General features: G+C 51.3%; 6 protein-coding genes across 6 annotated transcripts; 4 read left to right on the top strand and 2 right to left on the bottom strand.

The window, feature by feature from the left end:
- Window positions 1–1,272: 1,272 nt before the first annotated feature.
- PHATRDRAFT_39186 (predicted protein) lies at window positions 1,273–2,222 on the top strand (the record flags this gene model as incomplete). Its single annotated transcript, XM_002183205.1, has 2 exons — window positions 1,273–1,393; window positions 1,414–2,222. The coding sequence occupies 2 exons, from the start codon at window positions 1,273–1,275 to the stop codon at window positions 2,220–2,222; spliced, it is 930 nt and encodes a 309-aa protein (XP_002183241.1).
- An 869-nt stretch (window positions 2,223–3,091) lies between these two features.
- Window positions 3,092–10,347, top strand: PHATRDRAFT_48666 (predicted protein; the record flags this gene model as incomplete). The annotated part of the gene is made up of 1 exon (XM_002183204.1): window positions 3,092–10,347. The coding sequence occupies one exon, from the start codon at window positions 3,092–3,094 to the stop codon at window positions 8,021–8,023; it is 4,932 nt and encodes a 1,643-aa protein (XP_002183240.1). The 3' UTR covers window positions 8,024–10,347.
- Window positions 10,348–10,710: 363 nt separating this feature from the next.
- Window positions 10,711–12,447, top strand: PHATRDRAFT_48664 (predicted protein; the record flags this gene model as incomplete). Its single annotated transcript, XM_002183203.1, has 1 exon — window positions 10,711–12,447. Exon 1 carries the CDS (start codon window positions 10,933–10,935, stop codon window positions 12,445–12,447), a length of 1,515 nt encoding a protein of 504 aa, XP_002183239.1. The 5' UTR covers window positions 10,711–10,932.
- Window positions 12,448–13,052: 605 nt separating this feature from the next.
- On the top strand, window positions 13,053–15,337 carry PHATRDRAFT_22622 (predicted protein; the record flags this gene model as incomplete). Its single annotated transcript, XM_002183202.1, has 2 exons — window positions 13,053–13,570; window positions 13,726–15,337. The coding sequence occupies exons 1-2, from the start codon at window positions 13,101–13,103 to the stop codon at window positions 15,335–15,337; spliced, it is 2,082 nt and encodes a 693-aa protein (XP_002183238.1). The 5' UTR covers window positions 13,053–13,100.
- An 11-nt stretch (window positions 15,338–15,348) lies between these two features.
- Window positions 15,349–18,383, bottom strand: PHATRDRAFT_48662 (predicted protein; the record flags this gene model as incomplete). The annotated part of the gene is made up of 1 exon (XM_002183080.1): window positions 15,349–18,383. The coding sequence occupies one exon, from the start codon at window positions 18,381–18,383 to the stop codon at window positions 15,387–15,389; it is 2,997 nt and encodes a 998-aa protein (XP_002183116.1). The 3' UTR covers window positions 15,349–15,386.
- Window positions 18,384–18,860: 477 nt separating this feature from the next.
- PHATRDRAFT_48661 (predicted protein) lies at window positions 18,861–19,883 on the bottom strand (the record flags this gene model as incomplete). The annotated part of the gene is made up of 1 exon (XM_002183079.1): window positions 18,861–19,883. One exon carries the CDS (start codon window positions 19,881–19,883, stop codon window positions 18,861–18,863), a length of 1,023 nt encoding a protein of 340 aa, XP_002183115.1.
- Between the last annotated feature and the right edge of the window lie 755 nt (window positions 19,884–20,638).

Genomic DNA, 20,638 nt, shown 5'->3' with positions numbered 1-20,638 from the left:
AATATAAAGAAATACTTAAAGGCTGTCCCGTGAAGTGTTCCGTACCTAGATGGAGGTCGATGGAACGACTTAGACATACTTGTTTAAATCAATGTTCCAGGGCGACAGCTGTACGTTCTTTTACCAGCCAAATACCAAGGAATGACGTAGGTAGCTTTCGCTCTCTATCAAGAGGACTCTGACGTTGTACAGCGAAACCATTGAAAGTAGTCAATTTTTTACATTTATAGACGCGCACTTCTTTCGTTTCTACCAGTTGACATCTCGGTTTCTTCCAGAAACGGTTTTCTTGAGTCGTCATCGCCGCGCTTGGAAGCCATGGATTCTAATTACAGCCCAGAGTTCGCGAATCTGCGACGTGCTACCAACTCACTAGCGCGCAGAGAAAACGTTTATGTTCAATGAATCGTCGATGCAAAAAGAATTCGGCAACGTGGCAATAACAGTTGATGCTTTCTAGCCAATCATTGACATGAACGTAAAGCCGACCTCGTTAGAGAAATTTACTTCCAGAGGAACACCAACTGGTGGAACGTCCTATATATTGCCTGCAGGATGTTCTTTCCTTTTCGATTGCGATGAGAATTAGGGCCTTTCTGCTGGGACTTCAAAGATTCAATGATACGTGATGAACACGTAGCTCCTCCCTGTCAGGAAATGAGAACTCGATAACAGATAATCCACGTCGCTTGCACAAGATGGACTCTCTTGGTTCAACTAGCTGCTCACAAACAGTATCCTCTGGCGGCAGTTACTTTCGTGGAAGTGACCAAACACGAATGATCATAGTCACAGTCAACAAAAATTGAACGCTAGAGGGAGTCCGTCTTCTGACGGGAGCGTCAGATTTCATTCTCCACAGATCTTGATGTGACATGGACGATCGACAAAAAAGACAAAACGCAAATTGCAAATAAAAAGCACTGTGAAGCACAAACTGGCTATCATTACATTGGACAGCTAAGCTGGCGAAAAGGTTAGTCGCATCGCTTTAGAATGGAAATGTAACGGAAGCATCATGTCAATCTGTTCTTCATTACTTTGTCAGTTCTATTCAATTGTATGCCACTCATGTTCCTAATTGGCTCAGAGGACGCATGCTGGTTAAACTTTATGTTCCTGGGTATTTCCAGCGGCTCAGAGGTACACTTACTGGTCAAGATTTATGGGATCTATGGGATGCAGGATCTTACACTTTCTACTAATGTAATTTTATGCTACCCGAACAAATAAAAGATTACTTTAAGATTTAGGCTGCTGCACTTCTAAAACATGACCTATAATTATTGCTTTCCTGCTTTTGCTGTGGAGTCAAAAATTACGGCAACACATCGTATTTTTGCTGTTGGTCCGGAAAATAACCTTTGCTGCTATGATTGGCAAAAAACGTGTAGTGAAAATTGTCTGTAGCAGAACCAGAAAATAAGGCGAAAGCGGAGGACATCCCCGAAGTAAAATCTATGCAACAACAACAACAAGGCGAGGAAGACGACGATACCGGAGCCTGCTGTGGTTGCCGAAAGGCCGATTTTCGCACTCGTCACGAGCGTTGTTTAGACGAAGCGCAATCTTACCAACGTAAATTTCCACATGCTCCACCCCTGGCTTCCACCTCTTTAAGATCGTTTCGAACTGCTGAATCGTTCCGCTTAGTGGACGCCCGGACCGAACCCGAGCAAGCTGTGTCCATGATACAAGGCGCCGTGTCGCTGCAACAATTTCGCAAAGAAATGGAATCCAGATCTTGTATACATCAAGTTCTGGCTAGTAGTGAAACGGAAGAACTGCTTGAAGGAACCAAAGATCCATCGAAACCTGCAATCATTGTGTACTGTACGATAGGATATCGGTCAGGCTTGGAAGCGACCCACTTAAGACGGCAATACCCTGACTTGGAGGTTTACAGTCTAGACGGGATCGTTGCTTACACGCATGCCCTCGAAGGTTGCGGTTTGCCGTCGTCCGTGCCGCCAGACGTGCAAGAATTGCCACCTTTGATTGATCCTAAAACTTCTCGCGTCACCCGAGTGATTCACACATTTGGGGGTGCTTGGGATTTGGCACCGTCCAGTTACAATACAGTTCAGTTTCGACCGTTGGCGCTCGTGTCCCGTCTCGCCCAGGTTGGCGGTACAGTGGTTGTGCGAACGATACAGGGCGTCCTCAGCCGACCAACCACGACGCCTGCCACAAATATAGATTGGCATTCAAAAAGCGAATAAGTAGCAAACCAAGCTGCTCCTTTTCTCACGGAAGTTGTAATAATTGTGAGTAGAGCTCTCTGGTGGTTGAGTTTTGGCGTGAGTAAGTTCAGCTTAAAACGCCACATAAATTTGGTGAGCGAGCAGCTTACGAGACCGAGAGTAAGGAGCTACCTCATAGCAGGCTCTCACAGTCAATTCGGTCTCGATGCAGCAGGTATACGTGGGCTCAGGCGCCTACGTGATGTAATGCTAGTTTCTGAACGACATTTCGAATGTGCATAAATTCTGCTTTTGGTCTTATCTCGACGAAATCTGACCATAGTTGATTCTGACAAGGAATGGCGTTGGAGTCTGAAACGACACATCCAACCGTTATCGCCCAACGGCTGGTCGTATCCGTTGGACATAAACGCGTAGATTAGGCGATAAGTGTTGGTCGCTTTCTCATATCTAGAAGTGTGCCGAGCCTCAGCACGTGACGATGAGGCACCCAAGCTTTCCCATAATGAGAACGAGCTACCGTTAAAATCCTGGTGCGTCTCCATGCCGACCACAAAACTTCCTTGGCGAGCATGTCCCTCTCCACCCGTCGGCTATGGCATAAAATTGTCTGTCTTACAAAAGACAAAAGACTTGATGGCACCTAAGAAGAGCCTGTCGCGGTACGCATTTCATACGGATTGATTCTTACTCCGTACGAAGGCGCTTGAACGATAACACCAAACGCCTCCTTGACCAAAAGTTTCTCACTATACTACTGGCTTCCCTACTTTCTGTTTAATCGAAACCCCAAATTTGCTTCGATTTCGATCTCTTCTTTAATCCCTTTCATCAGTATCTAGTCTCACCGACACTTGAGCAAACAAAAAGATCCAACTTCAGCTCAAATGCCGCAACAACCGTTGTCTCCACGCTCTGACCATTCAATGGGAACAAGGACTGATGCAAGTACTACTCCTTCCATAGGGGATGACAAGGAAACTGGTCCAGTCGCGCCCCTGGTGGCCGCGTCTCGGCACTTGCTTCAATCCAACGGAAGTATTCTCGGACGGCACGTGGCCCAGGCGATTCTTCCCAAGTTTCCCACATTGCTATCTGCCTTACCAATAGACAGTATGCACCCCGCTCTGTCTTGCATTGACGGCCGGAAACCTATTACGTGCGCACAAATTCGCGAGTTTGTGCTTGGGTTGGGGACGCAGCTTCACAACCACGGGTGGGGTCGGGGTAATCGGGTGGCGGTGGTCCTTCCCAACGGACCAGAACTTGCTTTAGCACTCTGGGGGATTGGTGCTTGGTGTTGCTGCGTCCCTCTCAACGCTAACGGAGCTGCCATGGAACTCGAATCCGATCTGGTGGCATCATCCTGTTGCCTTGTCATCGGCGTGCAAGGCAGCACCACTCGGCAACTAGCCAACAAGCTCAACATTTCCTTTGGCGGATTGACGCCCGATAGATTTCACGCTGGCTTGTTTTCCCTCAGCTTACCAGATGCACCACACGGATTGCAAAGCGTTTGTACGAGGGCGGTCGAGCGGGATCGCAGTGCCGGAGATCCCATCTCTCCCGTCAGCACCATCGTCAAACAGACGACCGTCGCACCGGTACCGAATGCACACGACGACATCGTTCTCGTTTTGTTTACGTCCGGGACGACCGGAAGTAAAAAGCTTGTACCCCACCGTCTCGGCGATTTACTTGTCTCGGCAGCTTGCATTGCCGTATCATGGAACTTGACTCCGGCGGACATCAACTGCAATCTTATGCCACTATTTCACGTTGGTGGTATCGTGCGTCAAGTGTTTTCACCCATCCTATCCGGTGGCTGTGTTATTTGCTGTCCGAGCTTTGACCCTTTGATATTTTGGAACTTATTGCGCTCACAATCCTTCACTTGGTACTATGCTGCTCCTACCATGCATCAGTTAATACTACAAACCGGAAGGGCCGAAGGATTTATTGAGGGAAATGGCAGTAACGAAACGACAACTATCAACCCAAAGTTGCGTATGATCGCCAACGCCGCAGGTGGACTCTTACCCAGCCTAGCCCGAGAGCTACAACATATCTTTGGGGCCGCTGTCCTACCGAGTTATGGGATGACCGAGTGCATGCCCATCAGCTCTCCTCCGGCGACGTATCAATTGGAAAAGCCAGGAACCAGCGGAGTATCCGTGGGGCCAGAACTTGCAATTCTAAACTTGAAGACGTTAGATTTGCTTGACCATGGTAAGGAAGGCCCAATTTGTGTTCGGAACGAACCCTGTTTCAGAGGGTATGAAGACACTCCCCAAGAAGCTTCGTTTTTGCCCGGCGGTTGGTTCAACACTGGTGATCTCGGTTACATAGACGAAGATGGATTCTTGTACATCACAGGACGATCCAAAGAAGTTATAAACCGCGGTGGAGAGATCATTTCGCCACTCGAAGTAGAAGAGGCTCTGAACGGTCACGTAGATGTAGCTGCATCAATTGCCTTTTCTACGCAGCATTCCGTCTTGCAAGAAGTAGTTGGCATTGTGATCGTGCCGCAACCTGGTCGGCCACGAATCGATTTACCGGCTTTGCATGAATTTTTGGGGCAAGGCCGATTGGCCGCACCCAAGTGGCCACAATGTATTGTGTACATGGACAGTCTGCCGAAGTCGAATACAAACAAGTTGCTGAGAGTAATGTTGGGTCAGCGACTGGGTTTGCCTGAATTGAACGACTCTATGTACTCGATTGATCGCACATTCCAGGCCAAATGCCCCAAACCAGGCACTTCCGTCTCTGTAGCTATTCCTTGTGAGCGGGTAGCACTGCCTTCGGATCAAGTACAGCAAATCCTCCGGGAAGCACTCGTGACAAACGTTAATCAAGAGATTGTTGTGGTTCACCATCCGACCCGAATGGGTAGTCTTGTGGCTTACGTCTATCAAGTGGATCGAGTTGCGGTCATAGCAGCTGCCAAAGAGCGGCTGCATGCATATGCTGTGCCCTCTCATGTCGTACAGATGCCATCTCCGTTTCAGGTGGAATTGGATATCAGTCCACCGCAGCCGTCAGACGCAGTCGGCTCAATTTTGCAGAAGGCCTCGAACTCAGGGCAAGGACCGATGAATCCGCTTGTACTGAGCTTGCAGGAGCTATTTCAGGAATTGCTCGATTTGGACTGCTTACCGGCGCCTCGGACTAACTTTTTTAATTTGGGCGGTTCATCGATGTTGGCATCCCAGCTGGCCAGCAGAGTCCGGAAGCAGCATGACGTACCATTTGGAGGTGCCGAAGTTTTTCATCACTCCAGCTGCGAGGATATTGCGACTTTGATTCGCGAACGACAAGACGGAGAGTGGGATATCTGCTCTTCCGTCGCCAATGGTGATCTAGCCAGCGTAGCGTCTTCCTTGTTTTCACGAAATCTGGACCTCAAGAGTACGCCGTTTGATCCGAATAAGATGAATCACTCCTCGAGCTGCTGCGCAACATTTCTTCAATTGATGCCTCTTTTTGTGATTTACCCTGTGTGGCAGCTTTCACGATTCTACTTGTTTTTTCGTTTGCTGCTGATTCTGCTCAACGCTGTGCCGGGTGGACACCATTTAGTCGCCTTTATTATCTCAGTCGTGGTCTTTCACTTTTTGTGGGTCCTTTTGACGCCACTATTGTTTGTTCTGATCAAATGGACTATGATTGGGACCTATAGGAAGGGCAGGTATCCTCTTTGGGGAGAGTACTATTTGAGATGGTGGTTCGTCGACGTCATGCGCAAATTAATTGGTCGTGGCATTTGGGGATCGAATGCCGCAACTCTGAACCTTTATTACCGTCTTCTTGGTGCTCGGATCGGTAGGTACGCCCGGATCAGTCTAGAAGCCGACATTGCCGAATTCGACCTCATCAACATTGGAGAAGGCGCATGCATAGAATACTCAACACTACGTCCCTTCGGTGTGGACAATGGAGCCATGATATTGGGTCCGATGGGGGTTGGAAGCTTTTCTAGCGTTGGTGCGCGCTCCGTAGTGGCGCCGTACACGTTTATCCCGGACGATACGCACTTGGGAGCTGCTACGTCAAGCTATGAAATCAGCACTCTACACATAAACCAGTCCAAGCAATACAATCGTCAAGCCTTTCCGGAACCTGGCATCTTGGCCCAACTATTTGTCTGTCGTCCGATTGTTTTCTTGGTAGAAACGATGTCACATATTCCAGCATTACTCATTCTGTATTGGATGATCAGCATGCCATGGCATGACAATGAAGCCTTCGATACAATGAGCCACTTGATGGAATGGTTGTGTAATGTTCGAAGAATACCTTTCTACATTGGGATTCATGTGGCCCGAGCTCTTCTGGCACCAATTTTTCAAATGGGTGCAGCAATCCTGGTGAAAAGGTATATCATCGGCTCGTTCAAACCTGGCCCTCGCGACACAGCGTCGCAATGGCAACTATGTCGCCATCAGCTGGTTTCAACATTATTTTCCCGGCAAAATATGCAGGACTGCACGGAGCTATTGGGTCGACATTACGAGCTTGTCAGTGTCCTCTATCGTGTTTTGGGAGCCAAGGTGGGAAATCGAGTGTTTTGGCCAGGCCACCAACCTGTGTTTTCGGGAGAGTTTGATCTATTGGAGATTGGCGATGACGTCGTGTTTGGTTCTCGAGCGACCATGATCTGCACAACGATCGATTCTTGTGAAAAGATAACTTTAAGTGCCGGATCAAATGTATCGGACAATGCCGTGGTGCTTCCGGGTAGCATGCTGGGGAAAAACGCGGTTCTCGGATCAAACGCGGTTTGTCCTGGAGACTGGTATCTCCCTGAAGCTAGCGTGTGGTTTGGAGCGATAGCCGGCGAACCCGTTATGTTGGAAAAGGGAGTGGAAGACATCAGTCATCATATTCTTTCATCTGAGGTTTCGCCGGATAGGATTCAGATGCAAGGAGATGAATCGACGCTTCGTCCCTTCGGCAAGGCTTTCTACTACAGACAAGCCCCATATTTCGTACTACCGATGAGTTTTATGATTTTATTCACGGTGCTCAGTAAGATCATGATTTCCCTGGTACATACTGTTCCCCTTCTGGGTGCGCTGCATGCCACGGCAGTTTATTTCTACGGCCATCACGACACCCAAGCATATGACTCTGTGTCGGTGGCTTCCTCACAGATGTACATTGTGCTGCTCTCTTTTTTTCTTCTGACGCACGCGGGACGCGTGGCAGTGTGGATTGGCATTGAATTGGGGGCCAAGTGGTTGTTTGTGGGTCGGCGCCAGCCTGGTCGCTACAACTGGGACAAAACACCATACATTCAAAACTGGGAGTTGTATCAGATCATCACCAAGGTGCGATCGTCCGGGCGTACGAATTTTATGGACTTGTTGGCTGGTACTCCTTTTCTAGTTGCATTCTTTCGGGGTTTGGGTTGTACTATTGGTCGTGACTGCTGTCTGTACCCGGCTGGGGCAGACCCGTTCATGCCAGAACCTGACTTGGTGCAGATGGGTGACCGCTGTGTCATTGACTGCGCTTCTGTGGCCTGTCACCTGAATACTCGAGGAAACTTCGAATTGGTCAAAATTACGTTGGAGAATGACGTGACTCTGCGGACGCGGTCTCGCATTCAACAGGGTGTGCACATGGAGAACAATTCGATGTTGCTGGAAAAGAGTTTAGCCATGACCGGCGAAGAGATTGAGGCCAACAGTGTGTGGCAGGGGGCTCCGGCCGTCCTACTCTTTTCGTACGACACCACTACTATGGCGACGGGGAGATCGACCTGCTCTTCCGATACTTCGGACAGTATCTTAGACGGTGGCTTCGTCTAGACGATGCAAACTCTCCAGGAACACATCTGCCAGTGACACTAAATCAGTACTTCGTCGTGGCAATATATTAGGAAATTAAAAATTAAAGTAGAAGAAACCTTCGATGGAAAACCTCGAGACCCTCGGACACTCCAGACCTGGAATAATCGTTGTAGTAGAAATCTTGACAAGTCACGAGACCTTTGATTGCCTTCTCGACACTCACGATAGGCGGGGATGGGTTGCGGACTGGGAAGACATACGGGGGATGCGACTCCTTTTCAAGCGGGTAAAAGACTATCGAACACAGTCTACACCGGAATACATAGTAGCCATTCGCTTTGGGTCTGAAAGGAACGACATCCTTACACCATTCATCCAATCAACCTGATGCGTTTGGCCCGACACACTCTCCCAACCTCTCCTTTACCACCAATCATGCGTCGCCTGCGGTGGTGTCGAGGGGTGCCATGAGGTGCGCTATTTCTTGTCCTTCCGGTACGGGCCGGAGTAATTTCCAGACGGTCGCGGCGGCCACGCGGACGACGGCCGCCTCACAGTCGTTGATTCCGTAGGCCACGACGATATCGTGCTCGCCGTCCGGATCCACTTCCAGCCCCGACGCGAACTGTATAATTTCGGCGTCGTGCGCGTGGGGTGGACTAGCGGCGGGGAGGACCCATTCGGGCGACACGTGGCCGAGACGGTAGGGGGCCGACGCGGTGAGGGTGTAGAAAACGTGGGTGTAGTGGTGACCAAAGCGTGCGTACGAGTTGGGTTTGCGATCGTGGGGGCGGTGGAAGTGACCCACACCGAGGTACACGTCGTGGGCTGGCCAGTAGACCATAAAGGCGTTGGTTCCGTGAATGTGCGATTTCGGAGGCGTCTTCGTGTCGGCAACGGTAGTCCGTCGCCGTTGTGCACTCGTGGTATTCGTATGGAACGGATCCGGCAAAGGTTCCAACAAGCGACGATGGGGTTTTCCTTGACCCTTGTCGTTCTTCTTGCGTTGCACCAGGGGCGTCGTGTCCACGTCGACGACGGTGACGGGATCGATCCAGGTCAAACTTTGCAAAGTGTGCGGCTCGTGTCGGGGTTCCATCAAGGCCATGTTGCGTCCGCAACAAAAGGAAGTGGTTTCCGACGCTCGTATTGTGGCTCGCCACGGCGTGGGCGAGGTACCGTCCAGTCCGTCGTTGGTGGCGTCGTTGTCGTCGTCGGTGCGCGTCAGGTAGACGCGATTGAGTACTTGGGTTTCGTACCCAAAGATTTGTCCTTCCCGAAAGGAAATCCACAACTGTCCTTGGTGGACAAAGAGTCGAGCATCGTCCAGTGCAAAAATGTCCCGCCGCGTGTTGGGTTGCGTCCGTGCCGGATACTTGCGTCCCCAGGCCGCGTCCCGTTCCAATCCAATGGTAACCTGAGCCTGTACCCGCCATTGGTCATCGAGCAACAAGAGTACGGTCCGGACCGTATCCGGTTCGGTCTGCGTCGCCCAGAACGGCGGCGTGTGGGACGTGTCCCCGTCGGTCCTACTGGTCCTACGGCTGGTGTGTTTTGGGTTCCACACACACTGGGCGTGGGTCATCCCGGTGGTAGCGAGCCAGCGTACGGACGGGGGAAGGAGTGTGGCGGCGGCGGGCCAACGCGAGACGTGGAGGAGACTGGGATTGGTACCATCGGCAAAGGGCCATCGTGGTACGGTGTCGGTATCGTGCGGTTGCCAAGCCGATTGATCCATGCACAGTTTGGTCGGTTCGGCGTCGGACAAGACGATCGGCCACGATCCCCAGACGTAGGGTGTGGGTGCGGCCAAAAACGGCGGCACGTCACCACGGTCGAGTCCGTAATAGCGGTGGGACGGGTACGGACGAAACGAACAAGACGTGGACGCTCGTTCGGGTTTGAGTACGACAGATGGTCGTATCCTTTCTGTAGAAGGCGTGAGCATGTGGTACAGTACAAAGAGATTGGCACCAACAAAGAGCAAGGCCGAGCCCAAGACGAGACAAGGGACGTTCGTCCGGGTCCGTCCCCCTGGGGATACTCGCGGACGGGATCGCGGGACGGATCGTTTAGTGCCGGTACGACTGTGGGTACGGGCGAACCACCCGTGGCCTGGTCGCACGTGGGGCAACACGGGGAACATGGGGACGACTCTCGGTCTGTGCAGGATCGCCCAGTGGACACGGACGCGGTCGAATCGGACGGCCTCAATTGTTGCGTACACGCACGCTAGAGTCCACACGGTACCGTTTGTCGGTAACAGCACGCGACACGTTGGTGCAACTGGGACGTTGTGAGATGGCGGACGGTGACTTTGAGTTGTTCGTTATGTGGTGTACCGACCATCCATGGTGCCTGCAAGAGAAGGGTAGAAAAGTCACCGTCCGAGAACGAACAGAGGTACGGTGATGGGATTGCGAGGGGGTGAGGAACGTGTTGACGGTGAAGTCTCGACACAATGACTCTGATAGGGTTCGAGGTCCGAGTCGGTAGTGGACCCCTCGCTCACACGGCGACGCAGGTGTAGGGTTTCGTGGGAGTCACTGTCAAACGGGAACTCGCGAGTCCGCGCCGACACGCACAACCACGCATACACAAACACACACACAAACACAACCGTACAGCATTCGACGCGTTCGATGGACCTTCCCCGAAGATCCCTGCCGAAGAGTGGTGTGTACCACCACACCTTCTCGAGTAGTAGCAGGCAACCCGACGTACGTTCAATGAAACCAAATCCCCATGATTACCGTTACTGTTCGTTTTGGAATCTACGTGATTTACTGCTAGACGCAACGCATCGTGACGTGCCCTGATACGGCGCTTTCTCCTTTTTGTCTCTGTCAATCGTCCTTCCTTGCGTCACTCCCACCTTGCAACAAACAACCGAAAACGACACCAACGACCACAACAACCACACCGCAATGGCGTCGGCGTATCGGCAAGCCCGGGAGGCCAGCGAACCGGCAGCCGTCCACGACGGTACCACGAAGACCACCGTCATGGACAGTAGTAGCAGCATGAGCGTGAGTAGTAGTAGTAGCGGTCCGACGACGACGACTCCTCGTAGTACGGCGCTTGGGAGTGCCAGCAGCGCTTTGCGCACCGTCACCGGTACACCCCTCGTCGTCGCCCACGACGTGCCGTTCAACTGGGTTGACGGTCTCCCCTACATCCCGACACGGTTTGCCGATTTGGCCGATCCCCAATCCATCCAACGCGTCGTGGCTCTTCTCCTCCAAGCCACCCTTTCCAACACCAACACCACCACTCCCGACTCGACCGACCACGCACCCGACCAACCCCCTTCCGTACACTCGCCGAACCCCACTCCACCGACCTCCACCGTCGCCATTGCTCCGGACGATTGGAACGTGATTTATTCCAGTTTCCAACTCGAACAAGTCGCGGGGGGAATTACCAATACACTCGTCCGCGTCACCAATTTGTCCAGTTTTTTCGATCCCACGACGACTCCCGATTCCGTCCTCGTGCGGATCTTTGGAGCCGTCGGTTTGATTGATCGGGACGAAGAAACACACGTCTTGGCTCGGTTGGCCGTTCGGGGCATCGCTCCCGCCTATTACGGACGTTTCGGGAACGGCCGTTTGGAAGCATGGCGGGATGGGATGCGGGCTCTCGCGACCTACGAACTCGGCGAACCCGACAAACTCGTACCCATTGCCCGGGAAGTTGCTCGACTCCATCACACTCATCTACACGATATCGACCGCAGTGATGCCGATAACGAATCCACTCCCCAAAACAACGACAACAACGACAGCATTACATCCACGCACGAGCCTACCTTGTGGACGCAATTGTACGATTGGTACGACCAGGCCTTGGTCGCCACCGCTTCCACCAAGTCGGTCACACTCGAGTTGTCCAGTTACCGGGCGGAACTGGACTGGGTCCGTTCCCTGACCCCACCGGACACACCCATTGCGTTTTGTCACAACGACCTGCTCGCCGCCAATATTCTTTACAACGACAATCCCGACCCTACCGATCCCCGGGTGATTCAACTGATTGATTTCGAATACGGGGGGACCAATTACGTCGCCTTTGACATTGCGAACCACTTTAACGAATTTGCCGGAGGTCCCCCGACGCATCCCGTACCGGACTACGACAATCTACCCACACCGGCACAACAATTACTCTTTGCCGAAACCTATCTCGAACAAGAACAAGAACTGCAACAGCAACCAGGCGCGACAACCACGGCCTGGAAGTCGGCACGGGAATTGTTGGACCACGTACGGATCTTTGCCCTCGCCAATCACCTGTACTGGGGTTTGTGGGCCGTTAACCAAGCCGCCACCGAAGGGTGTGACGCATTCGATTACCGTACCTACGCTGTCAATCGACTGAAACAGTACCACGTGGTCAAACAGGAATACGCAGATTCCACCGCGATCAATGGTCACGTGTAAAACGTACGCTATGCTCTTGGGTTACATACAACAAACCAGCGCACGCAATTTGAGTGGACCGTCCACCGACAAACATGTTCTCCATGTTTTTTGGTAGTCTGTAATCAAAGTAGTGCCAACGGACGGCATCCATATCGTGTAGATACGTGTATGCATGGTCTCTAGAGGTCGGAAGCAATGCGCAAACGCGATCTGGATCCCGTAGAGCGTCTGCGCAATGCACTTTTCGAAATGGTGGAGCTTCCAGAAGGATAGGTTTTTGGCTGTTGGTTCTGCATCCGACACTCTAACTATCTAGGTAGCTAGGTAGGTGTTAGGGCTCATGGGTTGGTCCACTCACGATCATTCCTGCCAGCTAATTTTCACGGGAGGGAATCAGCCCGGGAACCCCGCCAATATAGGAGCTCCAACCGGCGTTCGAGCTCCAACGTACGTGTCCGTACGAGACGCCACTCGGCCCCTCCTTTCGCTCGGCACTCGGAAACCCCACCAACGGGGGGGATTCTGTCAAGAAACCTTCAGTACCCTCCTTCCCGAGAACGAAAGGCCAATCCGTGGCTCCCTTCCAACCATAGACTCTCATACATATATTTGTCTATCTATCTATACACACACGCGTACGCTGCAGGATTCGAGCCAAGGCGACGACCACAATGATCCAAAGTGCCGCACCATCGTGCCGACGGTGGTGGGCGTTAGGGTTCGCGGCGGTGGCGCTGTGGGTCGACTCGACGTCGGGTTGGACAACCCAACGCCCGCCGATGGCGGGCCTGCGACGCTTCCAGTCATCCGCCTGGTACATGTCGTCGTCTTCCACCGAAAAACCCACCACCAGTGGCACTATCAACGGCGGCGGCGGCAAGCAGAAGGCCGCTTCGCAACCGAAGAAGACAGCAGGCATCGTCTACGACGCACAGAAAATACGAAACTTTTCCATTATTGCGCACATTGATCACGGCAAGTCGACACTGGCGGACCGATTATTGGAAACGACCCAAACAGTCGCTCAGCGAGACATGGAAGCGCAATTGTTGGACAATATGGATCTGGAACGGGAACGGGGTATTACCATCAAGTTGCAAGCCGCTCGGGTTTTGTATCAGGCAAGAGACGGTGAAATGTAGTACGTACCCTCTAAATCCCAAGTTGCGGATCACTCAAAAGTCTTTACGGATTTGAGCCCTGTGTTTCTCACGCAAGCTGCTCTTGCTTTCTGTTTTCTTTGGCCTGTTTCTTTGCCGTTGTGTCTCGTGTCTCTCTCGCGACACACTTGTCCAGTTGCTTAAATTTGATCGATACTCCGGGACACGTCGATTTCTCCTACGAAGTTTCACGTTCGTTGGCGGCTTGTGAAGGCGCCTTGCTCGTAGTGGATGCCTCTCAGGGTATCGAGGCGCAAACCTTGGCCAACGTGTACCTGGCGCTCGAAAACGACCTCGAGATTATCCCCATTCTCAACAAGATCGATTTGCCAGCGGCCGACCCCGAGCGCGTCGCGGAAGAAATCGAAGCCACGATTGGTTTGGATTGCAGTGGGATTGTGCACGCCAGTGCCAAGACCGGCATTGGTATCGATGATATTCTCGAACGCATCGTCCAAATGGTACCGCCACCCCCCGCGGCCACCGGTGGACCCTTCCGAGCCCTCATTTTCGATTCCTACTACGATGCCTACCGCGGCGTTATTGTCTTCTTTCGCGTCATGGACGGAGAAGTCTCGCAAGGAGACAAGGTGCGCTTCCTCGCTTCGGATGCCGAACACGATGTCACCGAAGTTGGCATTATGCAACCGAATCAAGTCCCGGTGGATTGCCTGCATGCCGGTGAAGTCGGATACCTTTGGGGGAACATTAAGGATGTACTGGATGCTCGCGTAGGTGATACCATCGTGCTGGCGAAAGAATACAAGGAATCCGCCAGCAAAGGGAAGTCGCCACCGATCGAGGCGCTACCCGGATACGCGGACTCCGTTCCCATGGTGTATTGCGGTCTGTTTCCCGTCGATGCGGATCAGTACGAATCCTTGCGTGACGCCCTCGGAAAATTGCGTCTAAACGATGCCGCGTTATCGTACGAACCGGAAAGTTCAGGGGCCATGGGGTTTGGCTTTCGCTGCGGCTTTTTGGGATTGTTGCACATGGAAATTGTTCAAGAACGGTTACAACGTGAGTACGATATTGATTTGATCGTTACGGCACCCTCGGTCGTCTACAAGGTGAAAAAGGAACACCAGGAAGAATTTTTTATCGATACTCCGGCGAAAATGCCCGACTTGGGACGCAACGATGTTGCTTTAGAACCTTATGTACGGATGGAGGTGTTGACCCCCAGTGAATACAATGGAGCCATAATTGAATTGGGGCAAGAACGACGAGGCGATTTGATTGATATCAAGTTTTTGACGCCCACTCGATCCACAATCGTGTACGAATTACCCCTGGCCGAAGTGATTACGGACTTTTTCGATCAACTCAAATCCCGTACGAAGGGCTACGCCTCGATGGAATACTCCTTGATCGACTACCGAGCAAGTGATTTGGTCCGGCTCGATGTCAAAATTAACTACGAAATGGCCCCGCCGCTCGCTTGTGTCGTGCACCGTGACAAGGCCCAATCCATCGGGCGACGATTGTGTGCGTCCCTCAAGGACCTCATTCCTCGCCAAATGTTCAAAATCCCCATTCAAGCCTGTATCGGTGTCAAAGTGATTGCGTCCGAATCCATATCGCCAATGCGCAAGGACGTCCTGGCCAAGTGCTACGGTGGTGACATCTCGCGTAAAAAGAAACTGCTACAGAAACAAGCCAAGGGCAAAAAGCGGATGAAAAGTATCGGGAAAGTGAATGTCCCGCAAGAAGCCTTTATGGCGGTCCTGAAGTTAAACGAGTAAAATTTGGTTTTTTTTCAAAATGTTCTAGTCGTAGAATACAGAAAGGGCACTATCTTGGAGTTGGTCGAATTCGTAACAGTAACGACAGCAAGACGGTCAAAACCAGAATGAGCGCACTCTCCCAGCTGAATACATGGGACACGATCACATCCATTCTGGTTTTGGATAGGTGGTTTGGGCCCGGAATTGGTTGCCCTGCTTGCCGTTTCTCGATGGATGGGGTAGGAATATTTTCTTTCTGCTGGGTGCTGTGCTCTTGCCGTCCTCGTTCCTCTTGTACTTCCGATCGGAGTTTGCTCCATAGACCACCGGCGTATACACGTTGTTTTAAAATCCATTGGTGCCATCGCAAAAAGTACAAGGCAATTGACACAGGAATCTGAGCCTCCAAACCAATCCCGGCGACAGCATTGTCGTAGTGACGTTTGGCCAAGGGAAAATCCTGCTTGACACCCAAACCCCATTCGTAAAGAAAGCCCAAATTAAAGTTCGCCCGTGCACTACCCGATCGTTCCACCGCGGATCGATAATACCGAACCGCCATTGACAAATCCTTTTCTAAACTGTGCTCGTCGTCGGCGAGAGCATAAGCGCCTTCAATAGAACAGGTAGGGCAAGCCGAATCCGTGCTGTCATCCGCAATCTCACAAACGGACTCGTCGCTGTCATCGGAATAACCTTCTCGCTCAACTTGTCGAGTAAAAATAATTGGACGCAGCAGCTCCTTTGCTACCTGCAAGAGATCCCGCAAGCCATCCTCCGGGTACAACAAGTAGTGGATCCAGCCGAATGGTCCCACAAAGCTTCTCTCTTCCCGGAATCGTCCATAGTAGTAGAAATCGCCGACCCGGACGTTCGCTTCAACGTGACCTTTATCGGCAGCAGCCTTCCATAACCTTACAGCAGCCTTGGCGCAATTGACCTTGGACAATCCCAGACACGTTCCACGTTCCAACAAAAAGGCCGCGTTGCGTTGAGCTAGTTCCGAGCCCGTTTCGGCCGCGGCCAAATAATTCTTCAACGCGCCTTCTTCATCGCCAGCCGTATACCGCTTGTACGCAGCCCGCATACGTAAACTCAACCAGGGAGACGCGTTTTCAGTAACCCACTGAAAGTGCTTCAGAGACTTCTCGCAATCTTTGCTCACAGCGGCGAGATTGTTGCCCTTGTGCATGATGCGGACACCTTCAGCGTGTAGTAGAGCTAGTCGGTGTTTGGCTTGAACATGTTTGTGTCGCGAAGCCTCCATCAAGTCCATTAGAATCGAATTATACTCGGCCTGAGTGGGATGACCACTCACAAGTTGCGACATTGGAAAAAAGCTGTCTTCCAAACTTGTCTGTCCACTATCCTCTAATTTGTGAATGGACTGAAAGTGGGTTTTCCAACCCAATTTCATCATGGCTAGATTGTATCGCGCGTCAATATTTCCTTGTTCCTTCGCCAGGACAAAAAGTCGCTCGGCAATTTCCACATCTAATGACACTATCATGGGCAATCCAAGCAACCGTAACAAACCCATTCCATTCAGACACTGGTCTTCGCAGAGATATACCGGATCGTTGGTATTTGCATGTTCCTTGTGCTTTTGTAAACGGGCTCTCGCTTGTTTTTGTTCGTATTTGCGGTGGCATGTTTCGACACTCCAAGGCATGCCGATCCGAAACATTTTGTGTGCCTTGTAGGCATCCTGAGGTACGCCCATACCCCAAAGAAACATTTTTCCCGCTTGGCCAGCAGCTTCCCAGTGGCCCGCCAAGGCGGCAAGTTCGTAGTATGAAATGGCCAATGTCAAATTTTGTTCCACGCCTTTAATACCGAACTGGTATAGATTACCAAGTTTGTACGCGGCCTGTGCGGCAGCGTTCACGTCAGCTGCGTTTTTACTGGAACTAAGACTCTTTTGCGTCGCCCGAGCGTGATAGAATTGGAGCGCTTCTTGTTTTTCGTCGGGTTTGTTGACGTAGTCCAATTTAGAGGACGTCCCGCCATAGAGATGAACTTTAGATAGATCGTGTGCTTCCCAAGGTGGCATGACTTTTGCACGCAAAGGAGAGACCTCGAGCTCGTCGATAATAGCGTTTGCGGCTTCTTGATAATACGGCAACACGTCTTGACAAGTAAAACTGGAAGGATTTTGGTCGCGCAACCGATCCATCCGGTGTCCCAACGCCAGCATGGCCTCCACATTCCCTTGTTTTGCCGACATGTACCAGTATAACCACGCTTGGACCTGTTGCCGATAATGTTGCGGCGATTGCGCCTGCGACGACTCAATCCACGATTCTTGTAGAACAAGTTTTGTTTGGTTGTCACCATCAAACAGCAAGGAATGGAGCATAGGATCATCCAATTGGAGCTCTAATCCCTCACTAACCGTGGCAGTGCTTTGGTGAGTCCATCCGAATCCAGCTGTCAAAGTGTGAGCAACGTATAGTTGTGCCTGCTGATGTCCCAAAGCGGCAGCCTGTTGCATGGCGTGCCAGCTATCGGCCGTTCGGTTTTTACCGTTTCGGGCAGTCATAAAATCATCCCAAGACGACTGATCATCCATCATAGAACCCTCCAACATCAAATTTGATCGGGCTACGAGTGACGACCGAGAATTGGTTGTAGCTATGCTGTCCCACGATGCTAACGCGGGTACGGCCCTATTCCAGTAGGCTTGTGCCGCCGTGGCGCGCGATGACCCGGTATCGGCCAAGTGCTTGCGCACGTGCAGCGTTTCCGCCCGGGTTGGTTCCGAATCATGCACCGTCGCCTTGGAATCGATAGCGCCATCTTCCTGTTCTCCTTGAACAAAATTTTCCGCGTCTCTTCTCTCATCGTCAGCCTTCAATCTATGACGACGACGTTGCCGTTGGTGTTCTACTAGTTCGTCTTGGTACGTTTCAAGGAGCCATGAAGTGGCCTGCAACACCATGGCGAGACATGCCAAGACAGCGATAGCGAGCATTTTGTAAAGCTTTCCCAGGTTTCGGCGATGCTCTTGTTCAGGAGCAGCCGCGGCTCCCGGTGCATGGTGCAAGGCTACTGGATCGTTCATGGAGCCTTGGGACTTTTACGGAACAACTACGTCTGGTGTTTGTGTTCTTCTGTTGCGTTTAACACAGTCCAATCAGCATAAATTTGCAGTTACCAAAATCAACAGAAAAAAGAAATGGCATGCAGTGTAACCCACAAGGCTGCTTATCGATCGCAAGGGAAAGTCAGCGTTACACTATTCCCATGGTGCAGAACTGATTAGCCAACTCGGGTCTTTTTCGCAATTCGTGTCGGAGTCTTGCTTTCAAGATGGGTCGTGTTTGTGACGACGAAAAAACTGACATACCCAATACCTCTTGTTTGAGCGACTCTCTTTCACCTTTGGGTATGCGGTACATACATCTCTGTTCACTCGCAATAGCTTTCTAGAGAAGCAAAGCCCTTCAATCCAACTCAATGCCCTCATAGAATAGTTTGTATTATTAGGTTATCCTCGTGCCAATCACACGCTAGCTCTTGTATACACTAGCAAAATTTGTTAAAATCGAAATTGCCGTCGGACTCGAATATCCGCGGCCAACGCTTGCATAGTTGTCCCTTCCAATGGCAGTCGCACATCGGTCGTCCAACTACCCCCCGCCGCACTTGGATCGTTCCAAGAAATGCGAATGTCGGAAATGGGATCGACCTTGGTTTGCACGCTACCGCCTCCTGCCAATGCCACATTCCAGGCGTACGTAATTTTCGCATTGTACAAACTGATTTCGGGCGCAATTGTATGGCGTGCATCCAGCGAGTGCAGGACCGTCAACGTGGGATTATCGTATTCCAGATTCAATACGGCCTTGGTGCGGGCGGCTCCACCCGACACTGCTTCCACGCGACACGACAAGTTTCGGGCCACAATGTCGACCGACGGGGTAACGCGAACAGCACTTACGGAAGTGTAGGGTAAATGCATATGTAGAGATGCGGTAGCAGCTTCCAGTAAATGCTTTTGGCGTGTACCGAACCGAGCCAGGAGATTGGAGGTCCCCCGAGACACTTGCGCAACCACACTGGTACGTTTCGTTCGAAAGTCGTGAGAAGGCTGCAGGATTGCTTCGAAGGCATTACGGGAAAACTTCACCGTCCCTTCAATCCAGGAAGGTAGCAGCAGCGTGGGGGGTGATTGCGCGTACGGATGGTAGTCATAGCCGACAGCCGCTTTGACGCCATTGAGGGTCGGAACCCAGTTCGGCAACGGCGGTTCCTGTGATTGTATGCTCCATTCCACACTTGGACGAATGGAAGACAGGTCTAGCCATGGTTTCGCGGTATCGTAGCTAGTACCACGTCCGGATGACGAGGCGGTATCCGATCCATCGCCGGCAGCAGCAGCGTTCGAAGAAACAAATCGCGACGCCAGCGTCGATGCCGTTTTTCGTTCTACCGCAGGTTCCTTTAATGTCAGAGTCACCACGGGTCCACTGATGCTATATCTGGCACCATCAGAACCCAGAAAATTCAAAAGAATGCCGCAGCAAATAAAGAAGATACTACGCAATCGAGAAGCCGCCATGGTGGATTCTTGATTTGACAGCCATTGACGAGTGGCGGGGAAACCCGACCTAACGCTTCCCCTAGCGAGAAAAAACACCCGGACTTTGAAATCGACAGCTACCTACCGTCAAGTACGGTTAATTACATTAACGAACGAATCTCCAACCGGCGAATATATAAAAATAGGATTTACTTGTGAATCAATTTGCCCAGAATTGTTCGGACATGATAGAAAGTTATGTAAGTACAAAAGCAAAACCAGTAAAGTTGAATTCTTTTGGCTAGTTGGTATTGCTCTCTCCCAGCCTCCGGTTGCTAGACCTATCAAAGATCAGCAGTCGACAAAGAACCAATCAAGCTGGCATTGACATGACGAGCCTCATCACTATCTCCAAGGACCACGTGATCATTGACGGCAATTGTCCAGAGTCTTCTCGAATAATTGAGATTTGGAACCGACCTCGCTTTACCAAAAGCTCTTGACTGCCGTTAACAAGGCCTTGGCCTTGCATTTTTGCTCCGAAAAATGAATTACCTCTTACAGCTAGCATGGAATATGCTAAACCTTGATGAGTCTTACAAGTTTTTTTTTCTTCAATCCTACCGGTTCACCGTCGAAAGGCTTTCACGGAAAAACTTTGAGAGCTCCTCCTCCTCTCCCTTCAAGTGTGAGTACACGTTTACAGGATAAATATTCGTGACCGGTTCACTAAAATACGAGCAGACAAAATGTAATGGGCCTCTCAAACTGTGATCTTACAAAATAAACTGCCA

Source organism: Phaeodactylum tricornutum, chromosome 18, assembly GCF_000150955.2.
Source record: "Phaeodactylum tricornutum CCAP 1055/1 chromosome 18, whole genome shotgun sequence".
NCBI lineage: Eukaryota > Bacillariophyta > Bacillariophyceae > Surirellales > Neidiaceae > Phaeodactylum > Phaeodactylum tricornutum.
This window is presented reverse-complemented; position numbering and strand designations above follow the sequence as displayed.